The following is a 15113-nucleotide window of genomic DNA, read 5'->3' as shown; positions in this document are numbered from 1 at the left end:
ATGGACTGTCACAACACCGGAAAACAGTGGTCAGACGATGATGAAAAGAAAATGATTAGTGATGCTGTGCGGCATGTTACCGCCAGAAGGCAGCTGCCACCGATGCTCTTTCACGACTCCTTCAGACAAGCCCGGTATAATTACATTCAAAGCGATATAGAAAGTAGTCGTCTGCTTGCAAAATTGTAACCTGACAGAATTCTCTCTCTCGTCATTTTTGTCCAAAGACGTTACCAAAAAAAAAAAAAAAAAGCCATACACACACTCCCTCGCCACCCGTACAGTCGTCCACAGAACTAGCTCTCAGGACTTAGCTAGCTTATTGTTTTTGAAAACTAAGGAAATGTAAAAGGTAGGTGATAAATACGTCGATATAACGACAAATCAAAGTATACGACACATGTACTCTCGAGGACAGGGTGGGGTATCCCTGTTGCGATTCTCACCGTCTAACAGAGTACTTGAACATTGCCTGTTGAAAGGTCAGCAGACGATCAAGATATGTCAATCACCTGCACAGTAAGCAGGAAAAAGTGGGTCAGTAGGTACAGTACGTGCATGAGTTCTGTTAGTAATGTAACACGTCTTAAACTGGGGTAGTCAAATATTGACTGGAAAATTGCGTGTGTGCGCTCACTATTACTACAGCACATCCTCCCGTGTTAGGTTCAAGGCGTTTTATAAAATCACATACACCAAAGAACATGAACACGCACTATGCATAACAGTCATCAAATGCATCTCACATAGTCGTTAACATCTACAGACATACACGTGGAGGAAACAGCAGTATCCAGGGGAAACCACCTAAGCTGCCTTGTGATCGATCGAGATCCGAGTTCATTAGCTTCAGCTACTGTGCTATTTTTAAAAAAAACTTGTCAGTTGATTTTATCACCAACTCTTTAAGAGAGAGAGCACTGTAAAAGACTTTCATACATTTCTGTTGCAAACAGACCTGCAGTAACGACGACAATACTGCGTGTTGACCCCGGGATCAATTAAGGTCGACAACTCCACGGTTGACGGCAGACCTCCTCCCTTTCCTTGTTTACAGGTAGGTAAAGGTCATAACCTAACCTTTTCAGGTCGTTGGGGCTGAGGTGTTAGAGACCCCACATCTCCTCTCCCTGGCTGCCTTACCTTCTCCAACCCTCTGTGGAGTCAGGTACCCATTCCCGCCAGCTAATCGGGAATTGAACCAGCGCGCTCTTAATTCGAACGTCAGCACTCATCGGCTATCTGCTTACCTTGTTTACAGGAGCAAGGGTGGATAGACGACAGTTGTGTACATAGGACTTCGGCAGCATGCCTGCAGTGAATGAAACCACTCCTCTCCTTCAAGATGAAGGAATCGATGATAGGATTGATGTTCCTGACAATTCAGCAGATAAAAGGTAAATACATTTATCCTGTTTTTGAATCTTCGTTTCCTGTATGGTAAAATGTGTAGTCTATGCACATTCTTTTGTGTCGTCGGGGAACTGTCGTTAGGCAACGTGCCTGCGTGTGTGTGTGAGAGAGAGAGAGAGACATATTGCTATGCATTTAAAAGTTATTTTACATTTTCTTTCTCTCCTCCCTCCCTATAGCTATCTCTCCCACTTCTCTTCACTCTCTTTTCTTTCTAATGTATCTCTACGTATATTAATAGAGGGACGGGGCGAGAGGACCATTTGTAATATACTTCGAGACCGTTTCACAAGCAGAGGAACAGCAACTCTAATCAGTGGCAGCAATAAACTTTAAACTACAAGAAGTTGAAAGTTGCATGGACACTTTCCCTCGTGCTGATTAAGTTCTCAATCTTTCTCCCTGTGAGAGCGGGTTGAGAGCGTTAAAATTCTGCTCGACAGACCTCACAGCAAAATGGATTGGATGGTGTTCAGGCTTGCAACTGATAATGATGATTTTACTTCTCCAACAGCGTCTATGTTGTTCTTGTCGAAAATTTTGAAACACGGGGAATGTAAAGTAGACTTCCTGAACATCATAGTTAAATAAAGTTTTGTCTACGGCCATCACCTTTGACATTTGACATGGCACGTGAAATGCAAGGTACATGTTTGCTCAGTCCTAGATTACAGTTAAACTCAACAGACCACATTTCAGCAGGGTGAGACTGGAACTCGGTTAATGTTGCATGGTGAGATGTGTGTATGACAGCCGTAACAACAGCATCAATCAACTGCGAACAGGGTGGATTAATTCTTAACAGCGTGGATTCTTTCTAAGTGTTGAATTTTGTGTTTGGTTTCTCGATCCCTCGATCGTTTTGAAGCGGGTGAGAGGTGGGTAGAGGAATGGGGATACTGTAAGAGAATAGTCGTAGAAGTCAGCAGAGAAACTGTGCATCACAACATCTACCTGTTGACTGTGGGAGCTGTGACGTTATTAAGATTCGTCCCTCGCTTATTCGAGCGAGTTACCCGAGTACCCGTCCTTTGACACCCAGACACATTACTTTTCTGTTCGTTTTTTTTTTTTTTTTTCAAAGGACCGGTTTTAGTTCAATTTTATGTCCTTAATTCGAGATAGAAACAGTCCTCACCTTTTGTATACATGAACTCGATAAGCATTGGCTTCGACTTTCAAAGACGACTTCAGTTACATTAATCCACATGTAAAGCTTTTTAGAGTAGAAATAATGAAAGCGTTTATAGCTCTGTCGTCAAGATGCCCACCCCTTGTAACCTTTGCTCTCTTCCTCATTTGTGGGAGGTATTCTGGGGGAAGGATGGGGACATGTTCGTCTGCATCGAATTTCGGTAATTAAAAAGTAACCGGTGAAGGTTTTGTAGCCTATGGCCGTAGTGGAACTGGTTTAACGTGTTTAGGACGTGGTATGAAGATAATGGAGTTCAAACCGCTCTCTTTCCGCCACCTTTGATCATCACTGCTGGGTGAGTCACTAAGCTGTACTCAGTGAAGACTCAGTACTCAAAGAGTGAAAAGATCAGTGGAAAATATTCTCATGGTAGAAGAATCCATCTTCCCGTAGTTTGCCAAAATAAAGATGACGACACGCATGACGTCTGCTGTTTACATTACATCATTTTTAAACTCGATGTGACGTCAGAGGGTGACCACAGAGGGGATTGATGGGACGGGAGAAAAGGGGAGAAAACTTTCCAGAAAGTCTGTAAGGGGAGAGTAAAATTCTTCAGACTCTCTGTATGTTTGCATCATTGCATGCGTGCATGTGTTGCGTATGTTTGTGTGTGTGTGTGTGCGCGCGCGCGTTTACCGAGCTACTTGTATGGTTACTCCGACATCGACTGTGGTTTGCAGGACTGTAGGTTGGATCAGTAAGTGTTCAGTCTGACCCTAGCTGTCCCGTTGACCTGCAGTGCTCTCCAAAGCTCCGTCCTTAGCCCTGTTCTCTTCACATCTACACCTCTCCTTCGTATGTCATATGATCACTTCACATCCTACCAAACACCACCTCAACACAGATGACTCATTTTTAGGACAGTGAAACACCTGATAACGCACAGACCCAGTTGATTTAAACCCACCTGATATAAAAACACCAAAAGCTGGATGACAAACAACAAAGACCAACTACACCAAGACAAGACTGAAGCCATATAGTTCTTATAGGCTCACTTGCATGTGTTCTGTCCATTCCTTGTCTGCGCCTCTCACACTTCATACATTAGGTCCATGTCCTTTTACACCTCCTTTCAAGTGAAAATACTGTCACTCCATATGAATTGCTGTAGCAACTAAAATTAAGCGCTTAATAAAATGTTCAAATGTTTTTTAACTGGCTTCTCAATGCAAGATAACAAAATGGCAGGTATGCTTTCTGATAAGATAACAAATCAAGGGCAGCAATTGATATTGGACAAAAACCATGTCCTGGGTATTTTAAGCTCACAAAAAAAGGACCTTGCATCATTTGGTATCTAGGGTCCAGTCACGTAATAGGAAAGGGATGAAATGATTTGCTGTTAGGTGGTAGTTTGGTGACAGTACGAATTGTTCTGAAGGTCTGCTCACCAACAGGCTGTAAAAGGGCGTATGGAATGACTAAACAAAAGGAAAAGAAGTAAGCATCTAGGATTGTTTTGAATGTTAAGTGTGGATGACGCTTCATGTTGACAGGTATAACTACATTTCTCCTTAACAAATTTATTTCCTTTTTGCATGTTAGTCCATATGCACTTCAATTTGTGCTGGTTTTAAGGAATGTATTTCTATTTTTTCATTTTCAGGTCAGAAAAAAAAGATGATCAAAAGGTTGCTACTTTGGGAGAATTGGTTAGTATAAGTTTTAAGTTTTTAAATATTGTCATCTAATGTTCTAAGTTACTGCTTTGAGTTTTTTTGCTTTTGAAATAAGACCTTGCCTTTTATTTCCCTATCTATTTATCCCTTTTTCTCTTATTCTCTTATCTTGTTCTCATTTTTGTGTGCTTTCTCTTAACTTTCTGGCTTTTCAAGTCGCTACCTCTTGCCTTTTTTCCACATTTCAAAACTGTCTTTCACGTCAACATCATCATTTTTTTTCCCTCTCTCCTTTGCTCACCTTAGTATTGGTTTCCACTGCTGTCTTGTCTCAGCTTGCATAGCACTGATTATTACTTCCTGGGCGTCATTAATTAATCTTCTTCTTTGTCCTATGTGGCTGGATTATAGGCAAATGTGTAGAAGCGAAAAACGTTTAGCTGGAAACACTTTTTGACCCATGGGCCATTTAACAGTGTACACATGTCGTTATCTAACTAGTGTACACGCTCTGTGTGTGTGTGTGTGTGGAGTGGGTGGGGGTATGCATGCATACGTGAGTGCATGTGGGTGCATGTGTGGGTGGGTGCATGCATATGTTTATGGATGGGTGTGTGAATGCCTGTTTGTGCATAATTATACTTATGTGTTTGTTTTTATCCGAACAGGTTACTGTTAGTATACTACAAAATACTAAATTAAAACACCATTTTCCAAAACATTTCTGTAGCACATATATACAAGTTATTAATTTCTTTCTCATCCAGTTCAGTTATGCAACATGTCTGGACAAATTCCTGATATTTACTGGCACTCTAGCAGCAGCTGCTGTTGGAGCTGGCTTCCCCCTTATGGCTATTGTCTTGGGCGGCATGACCAATGATTTTATCAGCGGTAAGAATACTATTCATGAAAACTCTTGCACTCTTTCTTTGTTACTTACATTTCATATTTAGTTACATTCACATTTTATGGAATATATGTGTTGGACTTTGGCAGTTGTCGACTTTAAGGATTTGCCTTTTTTAATTTTGGTTAATGGCTGATATTGTCAAGGCTAACATGTACAGTCCTTTGTGTTAAAAAATTAAATTCTTGCTGGATTGAATTATTTCTAATGTAAAATTACCATCATATGGCCATCAATGGTGCAGTTTTTTGCAACAAGATCACCCTGTAGCTGTGACAGCTATAGTCAGGATATGACAATAACAAACCTCATTACAGAATATTTTCACCAATCACATATATAAAAGGTGTATTAATTTATCAAAACAGGCCGAATGGCACAAATATGAACCTGTCCATCAATGGCAGCTTCAACTTTGATGACAGAATGACTGACAACTCCATCAAGCTCTCATACATTGGTGCTGGGGTGTTTGTCGCCTCTATAATACAAGTAAGTAATTAGCTTTGTTATTGATTACAGCACCTTTAGTCCTGCTAATAGCAATTATTCTACAAAATCATTCTTCACTGTCTGAGGCTATCACACTAGAGACTAAGAGAAGAGAGAGAAAAGCTACTGCGTGTGTTTATGTGTAGTTATGAGCTGAGCAGGTGGTGCCTATGAATGCAGACAGAGAAAATATATGGTGTGCATTATATGCTTTCTTATGTTTGATATATTTCTAGATTAAAGCTGAATGCTACAGATTTTCATAAAGGTACTCCACTTACTGTTCTGGTGACAGATTATAGGATGGGTGGTAGCCAGTGAGCGTCAAGTGCTGAAAATTCGAAGAGAATTTTTTAAAGCCATTCTCCGTCAGGACATGGCTTGGTTTGACAGTAACCCATCTGGAGAACTCACCACTCGACTTTCAGAGTAAGGTGCAAATGCTGTATAGTGTTGTTATCCATTCATTTATAGATCATAAAAATCAGAAATCATGAGCCCTACTGATGAAAAATAATTCTAAGTTATAATTGCTTTCACATTAATTTGTTTTGTAGATTATTGCTTATGTGAAAAAAGATGTGGTGATTGCAGGAATATATATTATTTTGATTCTGTTTGTAGAAATGTTATGGTTTTGGCGAAATACATCTTTGTCAGGTCTAGAAGGTGATGGTTTTGATCCTTCAACAGCAAAGATTATTCATCAAATAAATCTAAATCTTTAATTGTGTTTATCTTGCCAAGTAAGGGTTTTCTCCTGAAACAAAGACATTTGTTAGACATTCAAGTAAAAATATTATCTGTGTTTTTATGATTTGGAATTTTCAATTAAGTAAAATGTACATGAATATATAAATAAATATTAGAAACTTGAATCTATTAATCAAAATACTATTTGCTGTAACTCTTCCACAGTGACTTAGAGCGCATTCGAGAGGGTTTGGGAGACAAGTTTGGATCAGTCTTCCGCTCATTTTCACAATTTCTGTCTGGCCTCATAATTGGTTTCATCAAGGGCTGGAAACTGTCATTGGTCATGATATCGATTGCTCCTCTTTTGGTTATTTCTTTTGGATTTCTGATGAAAGTAAGTCCATCAAATCCAATGCTTGTGAATTTTGTGCACTACTATCTATTTATTCCCTTCGCAAAATAAAAGCTCACATTCTAGACCACATTCCAGTCATCCTCTCTTTATCTACATCTAACCTACCCCCAGCCCCGCATAGGCCTCCAATCTCTCTCTTCTTTCCCCAGTGGGAGACTGCTAGTGGTGCTTCTTTGAGGCCTCTTGTAAGTGTTCAAAGGAGAGTTATCAAATCAGTGCTACTCAAACCAAAACCTCACCCTCATGATTTCTCATCTCTAGGGTTCCCCTTCCACTAACAAGTAGACTAAACACAGCAAAAGTATGTTCATCTTTAAAATATTAACAGGCAAAATGTTTCTTAGACTTTCCTTACTACTTTACTTACCTTTCTTTTCAATCAAACTTAACACTCCCATACCAAGAATCGACATACAAGACAATTAAAGCCTGAAATACCTTGAACAAATAGAATCTACCCTATACCAGTTCAAAGAAGGAATTCTACAATATCTATCTCAAAATCTTTGTCCTCCCACCCAACATAAACACTCATTACTAACAATGAAAAAAAGAAACACACAGCATGTGCTTTTCAGTAGTAAAAAAAAAATCCCAGTCAAATTAGACATCAACCCCCATTTCCTACTGTTATTGCCCTCTAGCCCTCCACTCTCACAGACAATCAGATGTTTCATGATCGAACATCCTCTGTTAGTGTCATTTGTGGAATATAGCTTATCCGATAATTTTCATTATATCACACAACTGTTATAATTTTTTGATCATGATTCGCTTCATACAACTTATTCATATAATTATTTGTTTTTGAAATAAACATAAAAGATCTGCACATGCTTTTCCTGCAGCTGACAACATCCCTGACTGAGAAAGAGCAGGCTGCCTATGCAAAAGCTGGTAGCATTGCAGAAGAGGTCTTCTCCTGCATACGTACAGTGATCTCTTTCAATGGCTGGCACAGGGAAAAGGAACGGTATGTATGCTGTTCATTTATTATTTCTGATGTTTTCTTTAGCACAGGTGCTAAAACTGTTTATCCATGTTCAATGCGACTGCGTTGAGTTATCCTAACCAAAGCTGTGTGCGTTACTTTACATTTCTCAGATGACACAAATGAAAAAAAATAGAATAGTTGCATACTCAGAGTACAACTGCCAATTTTAAGTGCTAAGGATACTTATGTTTTTAAGAACTGCAATATACTGTAATCTCTTCTCTGAGTCCAGATACAGCCAAGCTTTGCAAGAGAGTCAGAAACTTGGTGTCAGAAAAAGTGCAGTGCAAGGCGTAGGAGTTGGAGTAACCATGCTGTGCATCTTTGGATCTTATGGTCTGGCCTTTTGGTAACTAACAGTGTTTGCATGTTTCCTCTTCTCTCTCTTTCCTTTTTTTCTTGCATGTTTGTGTGCATGCATACACATATGCATGCATTCATGGTTTTAAGGTCTGAGATGTCTGGTATTTAATTGAATCCTTGCTTCTTTGATTTAAGTATAAAAGTATAAAACGAGTAAAGAAGCCAGTCTAGATAATAAAAGATTCCAAGCTCAAGGTATTCAAATTTTCTTCAGGTATGGATCCAGACAGGTGAATGATTATTATAGCTCTTTTGGCAGTGAGGGGCTTTCACCTGGGGATGTCCTAACGGTAACTTCAGTTTTATCATTTGCTTCTTGATTCATGTAAACTGCTTTATTTTGGAGAGACTAGTTGGGGTTTTAATTTTTTTTTTAATTATCTTCTTATACTTTAATAAGGCAAGTTTTATGGAATTTTTGCTGCATTTATGATGCTTTTGATCTTGTCTGCATTGTCAAAAGAGGACTTATGAAATTTGTATTTTATAACCATAGTTGGGTCTCAATGCCACATGATGGGATGTTTTTTTTCTGTGAAGGTCTTTTTTTGTGTGTTGTCATCATCAATGGCACTAGGACAGGCTGCACCAAACATGGGTACAATTGCAGCTGCAAAAGGAGCTGCAGGAAAGGTCTTCGAGATCATTAAAAGGGCAAGTACATTTCACTACTTTTTAAATATCCTAACCTGCTTTGATTTTAAATCATCTTATAAAGAATAAAAAGAATAAATTTATTCTTTATAAGATGATTTAAAATCAAATGTTGAGATTTTTACTAGCATTATTAGTTCTATCTTTCAATGCTTTGAATCTCAGATGCATTGCCTCTGTTGTTTGATAATAACCAATCAAGATGCACCTTATTTAGATGTCATGTTGTGTTGTGTTGTGTTTCTTCTGGAGATACGGAACCTTTTACAGCCATTTTTATTAGCAGTCTGCAATTTTGTTACAGATTCCACAAATAGATGCATCTCGTCTTGATGGTGAGAAACCACACCAGGTTGAAGGAAAAGTGGATTTTAAAAACATCACATTTAGTTATCCTACTCGTAAAGATGTCAAGGTGATTTAATGCCTGATTTTACTCACTATATAAATATATACACACACACCGGATGTTTAAGTTATGTGTTTATATTAGCAGCTTTTTCCCAGATGAAACTTACCAGTTCCCCCAAAAATTCATTTTCTCCAACTATATTCGCTTTGAACATGTAGATTTGTGTATTTGAATAAATACTAATTTGTGCATACATTCATGCACGTGCTCACAAACATAATTAAAATGTGTACACACACCAACATGCATCAAACATAGATGAGGCAAGTATCCAAGAGGTTAGAGCACTGATGTACAAAGTCAAAGGCATATTAGCTGCTTTGATAATTGTATGTGGCACAGTATATACTTTCCCCAGGTGACCCAGTTGTTTGTAATGGCTACTTAACACCATAGATGGTTGGGGAAGGCAACAACCTCACAACATACTGGCCTTGAGATTATAAGGTCTCACCTCACTCCCCAGTGACCAGAAGCTTTGATGACTGTCCTTATTGTTTATATGTGTGCAGGTGTTGAAAAGCTTTAATTTAAACATTAAGCCAGGTCAGACTGTAGCTTTGGTTGGTGGCAGTGGATGTGGAAAATCAACGCTTGTCAGACTCATCCAGCGATTCTATGATCCAGATGAAGGCAAGGTGAGGAAGTTCTGAACTATTATTTTTCTGTTTGAAAAAGAGGAAAACTCCAAAAGCTTGCTTTTACTCAAGTGTTTTTTTCTAACTAGAACCTACTGTAGCTCGTTCATATACATGTATGGCAGACCAGAACAGCATTAATGTTTCTTCCTAGATCTAGGACAGGCTGTGCTGTTTTTTCTTGTTAAATTAAGACAGCGAAGGAAGTAATTGCAATCAGGTTAACTCCATTGGCACTTTGATATTTAACTGACTGAGACAGTTGTGATAAGATCAGCATAAAATAACTTAGACTGATCACTGGGGGCCTTGATTTTTAGAAATGGGGTGAGAAGAACAAGGAACAGGTGTTCACAAAGTCCAGAATTTATTTTGGCATCTATGATTTATTACCTTTCTACTTTAGTGTAGTCTCTCAGCTGTTGTCTGCACCAATGACTTTGGCTATTATAGTTCATTTCCCAAGCAGATTTCTTCTGATATTAACAGTTCTTTTTTTTCTTGGACAGCTGACAAAACTATAGAACACAGGTAAGTGATGTCCCTAAGGAGTTATTTTTGATAATTATATTTTTTGTGATGCATGTTCTTTGATTACTCAACAGCAAGGACTAAAATGGCAAGCAGATATGTTAACCTCTCATCTAAAAATCTCGTCTAAAATATTGCTATTTTATCCTTTTGACCATTTACACTGTTTTGATCTTTTGTGTGTGTTCTGTTTTTGTTCATGATTTATTGAATATTTTGACATTCTTTTTTAAGGAAAATCATGGAATTTTCTATTTTCAAGCAGTTGACCCATTTGGGTTGCTTCAGAAATGCCAGCAAAGTTTCTTCTGTTGCTCTGTCTTATGATTAGGAAATATCACTTGGTGTTTTATTGGCTGTTTTAAGCTAGAATGTTTAACTGTGAGAGATAAGTCCATATGATTTTTAGTATAGCCTGACATTACTACATGCCATGTTTGGTCACTCTTATGCAATAGGATCCAGGTTATGGTCTGACAGGTCTACTTCAAATAACATCAGTCATAATCTTACAGTCTGATTTTGGGCCACCAGTCGATTTGACCATTTACCTATTTGACCAAGTTGATTCGACCATAAGCAAGTCAATTTGAACACACTCCTGAATTGCTTTGGGCCACAGCACTAGTCAGTGCAACCACAGTCCTCAGTCAATTCAAAACAAAAGTTAATATCCAGTGTAATAAAACATTCATTGCTTTTTATGTGAATACCAAAAAAAAAAAACCTTCTTTATTAGTCGCATGATATACATAGGTCAGGCACCATTGTTATCAAATGAAAAGTAGAATGCTGTTAGATGTGGTGCTTAGATACCTATCCCAGTCAGAAAAAAAATTTTGCTTAGTTTAATTTATGCAGTAGCAGAGCAATCAGTATGGAACAGCCTTGCTACACAAGGCCCAGTCTTTGTGAAATAAAAGTGTAAAGGGTTAAAAATGGGAAGATGTTAGAATTTGAAGAAAACTCTTATTTATATTGACTTCGATTTCCTCTCATAAGCACACATGCATCACACATACGCACACACAAAACTAGATCAACATGCATCAACCAATGATGAGAAAGGAGGGTACATCAAAATTCAGTTATTTTCAAATTAACTATGGGTTCTGATTGAATCAACTTGTGCCATAGTTAAATCAGCAAATGGTCAAATTGACTAACCCTCTGATGCAGCAGCTGGAATTTAGATTAAACCATAGAAGCTTATGTCACACTGTTGATAACTGTAGATACATACAGAGTGTGTTGTAAAGTTTATCAACATTGTATATGGACACTTTCTGCCATTCGTCACTTATCTAGAACAGCATGAGGACAACAACAGACAAATTTAGGCAAGATTTTTGCCATGAAATTTAAATCAGTAATTTTTTTTAATTTTAATGTTTTTAATTAAAAAATTGTTCTGTCCTTCTTCTAGGTGGAGCTGGATGGAAGGGACATTACCAAGCTAAATGTTCACTGGTTAAGACGCAACATTGGCATTGTATCCCAGGAACCAGTTTTGTTTGGATGCAGCATCCGTGACAACATTCGTCTTGGGAACCCTACTGTCACAGATGAAGACATTATCCAGGCAGCCACTGAGGCCAATGCTCACAAGTTTATTTCCTCTCTGCCAAAAGTAGGTAGAAGTGGAGCTCTCCATGCCTCAAATCATGTTTTTAGCCAAATAGACATGATTATTTTTCATTTTATTAATCTGATTTAAGGAATATCTGTGATAATTGTCCACATATTTTTATTATTAAGAAACAAATTCAAATATTATCTCACCCTGGCTTTGAAAACTTTACAAACCGTTAAGATTTTCACTGTAATGAAAGGTACTTTTTATTGAATACATATATCATCCAGATCTTGAACCCTAGCTATATAACAATAAAGCTTGGGTTTACTGATCAGCCATTTGAACAGACAACAGATGAATCTATGCAGAAAGCAGTTAAGTCTGTGCTGCTGTTTTGCTGACTGTGGAGGCACAATATAGTGAAAAGGGTAAAAACATTCACACTGTACTGGTTGTTGTCTTTTGCTTCATTGTATTAACAGTCTATTTTATTGTATGAACTATTTTTCCAAGGGTTATGACACACTGGTTGGGGAGAGAGGTGCTCAGCTGTCCGGAGGGCAGAAACAACGGGTAGCAATTGCCCGAGCTCTTGTACGCAATCCCAAGATCCTTCTTCTTGATGAAGCAACATCTGCTCTAGACTCAGAGAGTGAAAAGATTGTTCAGAGTGCACTGGACAAGGTGTATATTGTTTACTTCCATGTCTATCTGTCTGTGTCAGTCTGTTTGTCTGTCTGTTTATTTCTATCAGTCTAACTTGCTCGCTAGCTTCTAACCCATCCAGGATAATAGTATATTTCCAGCGAATGTATTTTCGACTGATAATGATATCCTATTGACCACCCAGGTAAAAAGTACATAAATGCTCACTTTTTGAAAATGGTTTGGAGACAGAAAAAGCCTTGTAGTTTCTGCTTCCCATGAACCAAGCTATGGTCCATAGATGGTTTGAGTCAACATCTCTGTTTGAGGCAGTAGTTAGTGCACTAGACTGAAAGCCAGAGGTTTCTGGTTTACAGTCTGTTAGGACCTCTGAAAAAGTCTCTTTGTCTACCCAGCAGCTGCCCTGCAGTATAGCAGGTACCCAATTTATTAGAAATTGTGAAAATGGCGGAAGGAGAGGTTAAGGCCTCCTTCACATGTTGAGCCACTTTCACTGCCCTAAACCCTATAGGCCTTTCATTGCCTCTAAACTATGTGATCTTTTACTTTTGTTCAAGGCACGGAAAGGCCGTACCACCATAGTAGTGGCACACCGCTTGTCCACTATTCAGAATGCAGATGTCATCTATGTCCTGCAAGATGGTGGTGTGGCAGAAAGTGGGTCCCACTCAGAGCTAATGGAAAAGGGAGGCCTATACCACCAGCTCGTCACTTTGCAGAAAATTGCTTTTGATGAAAATTCTGATGAAATAAATGGTATAATAGTTGACTGTGACTGATTCTTGTTTTGCATCATTCTAATTTATTTTTATAAGTCAAAAATTACCTCATCACTCTGATAGCCATTTGCAGTATATTAAAATAGGTTTTTATTGTTAGCTTGTAGAGTGGTAGATTTTGTTTTTATGCTATGATGTTGTTGTGTATGCACTTTACTAGGTATACCTGTTATGTTTCTGCCATTGTGACCGTGTAAGGCAGCTGTGCTTCTAGTCCATAGTCTAGTTCTACCTTTGTTGACATTTTATATCAATTGTTGTGAAATGTATCGAAATTGTAGGTGAATGACTGTTTCATGTCTATCATGATATTCTCAAATTCTGAGAAGGACATATGTTAAAAATAAGTGATGAAATAAGAGAATGTTTCTTCATATACATCTTTACTGCTTTCTTTGTTCTTATGTTTTATATTATTTCTTTTTGTTTGTAGTGACTGCTTTGGTTAATGAGGTGCTGTCAGAGAGTGAAATTGATGAGATTAATCCTGAACTGGTAAATGGAGAAGCAAAATCATCTGTTTATCGGCGGCCTTCCTTAAAGCGGCAGCTTTCAAAAAAACAGAGGCACCCAATACAGAAAGAACTGTCTCATCAGTCTACTAGAAATCGTACTCTGTCTACATCATCATCTGTAAAGGAGCCAGAAGAGGTCAAATTTTGTTTGTTTTTGTTTTTTGTTTCTTTTTTTACATCTGTGAAACCTCTTGAATTTTCTCGTGCTTACTTTTCATATCTTGTCTGTCTGTCTGTCTGTCTGTGGGACAAGAGAAAAGCTTTGTCTTTGGAAAAGCTAACACATCTACTTGCTACTTTTGATGGAATTTTCTTTTTTGCTGCATTAGTATTTGCTTTACAATTAGAGATGCTGTTGGATTCAGTACATCAAAGATGTACCAAACATCAAACACTACCAGTTGTTTATTCAAGGGGTCCATGAACAATTTCTTACCTCAGTGGGTTCTCTTGGTGAGCCTCGATCTTTGGTGTGAACAGCCAAGGTGCAGGAAGGGGTGCATGGTGGAGAGAAACAGTGCTGCCAGTGCTATGTACTTATATGAAAACAAGAATTCCTGCTATCGTATACTGTTACGTATATCGTATATATCGTATACCAATGGTGCATGGGGATGATGTCCTCTATTAGCCTGACAGTATTGTGCAGTGATGCATGGAGATGATGCTGTTTGTTAGCCATATACACCAGGAAACTTCTGGAGGCACCAACATCTTTGCAAGAGATTTTTTAGGTGTTACATATCTGTGTTTTCTTTTACTTCTTCATATTGCTGTCATGCCTCGGCACCCTTAATCTTATAAGGTTTCCATGATCAGTCTGAAGATCAACAGCGCTGTTTGTCTCCATGACGTGTCTCACAGGAAGCACCCGAGAACTTGCCAGGATTCTTCCATATTCTGAGCTACAATGCCAAGGAGTGGCCATTTATTTTCTTTGGCTGCTTTGCTGCAATTCTGAATGGAGCCACCATGCCACTGTTTGCTGTCTTCTTCAGCAAGATCATTGCAGTAAGGGATCTCCTTATACTGATATGCCTAAACAGAATCAAGGGCTTTTTGCCTATAAGTAATATTTTAAAATAATCATCGATATTATAATTTCTTACATTTGTACTTTAGTTTCATGATATTTGCATGATGAACTAAATGTTTAAAGACAATAGACCCTTCGCTAATATTTGTATGGACAGATTGGATGTTAGCATCAAATGATAACTTGTCAGTAACATTTCCAAA

General features: G+C 38.3%; 1 protein-coding gene across 2 annotated transcripts in view; it reads left to right on the top strand.

Moving 5' to 3' along the window:
* The window catches only part of LOC112556436 (multidrug resistance protein 1-like), a 28943-nt gene that overhangs the window by 7440 nt on the left and 6390 nt on the right, over positions 1-15113 (top strand). Inside the window, exons 2-18 of one of the 2 annotated variants that reach the window (XM_025225447.1) lie at positions 1262-1397; positions 4221-4266; positions 5001-5127; positions 5512-5635; positions 5931-6064; positions 6554-6725; positions 7595-7719; positions 7973-8089; positions 8318-8393; positions 8644-8757; positions 9062-9172; positions 9682-9807; positions 11765-11968; positions 12428-12598; positions 13138-13336; positions 13793-14010; positions 14739-14885. In XM_025225447.1, the coding sequence (XP_025081232.1) occupies positions 5528-5635; positions 5931-6064; positions 6554-6725; positions 7595-7719; positions 7973-8089; positions 8318-8393; positions 8644-8757; positions 9062-9172; positions 9682-9807; positions 11765-11968; positions 12428-12598; positions 13138-13336; positions 13793-14010; positions 14739-14885 (2022 nt within the window). In that variant the 5' untranslated portion in view covers positions 1262-1397; positions 4221-4266; positions 5001-5127; positions 5512-5527. Of the gene's footprint in view, positions 1-1261; positions 1398-3911; positions 4055-4220; positions 4267-5000; positions 5128-5511; positions 5636-5930; positions 6065-6553; positions 6726-7594; positions 7720-7972; positions 8090-8317; positions 8394-8643; positions 8758-9061; positions 9173-9681; positions 9808-11764; positions 11969-12427; positions 12599-13137; positions 13337-13792; positions 14011-14738; positions 14886-15113 lie in introns of those variants that run through there. The other variant, XM_025225448.1, reaches the window with a different exon arrangement.

The sequence above is a fragment of the Pomacea canaliculata genome, linkage group LG2, assembly GCF_003073045.1.
Source record: "Pomacea canaliculata isolate SZHN2017 linkage group LG2, ASM307304v1, whole genome shotgun sequence".
Lineage (NCBI taxonomy): Eukaryota > Metazoa > Mollusca > Gastropoda > Architaenioglossa > Ampullariidae > Pomacea > Pomacea canaliculata.
Note: the sequence above shows the minus strand (reverse complement) of the source record. Positions and strands in the feature narration are given on the sequence as shown.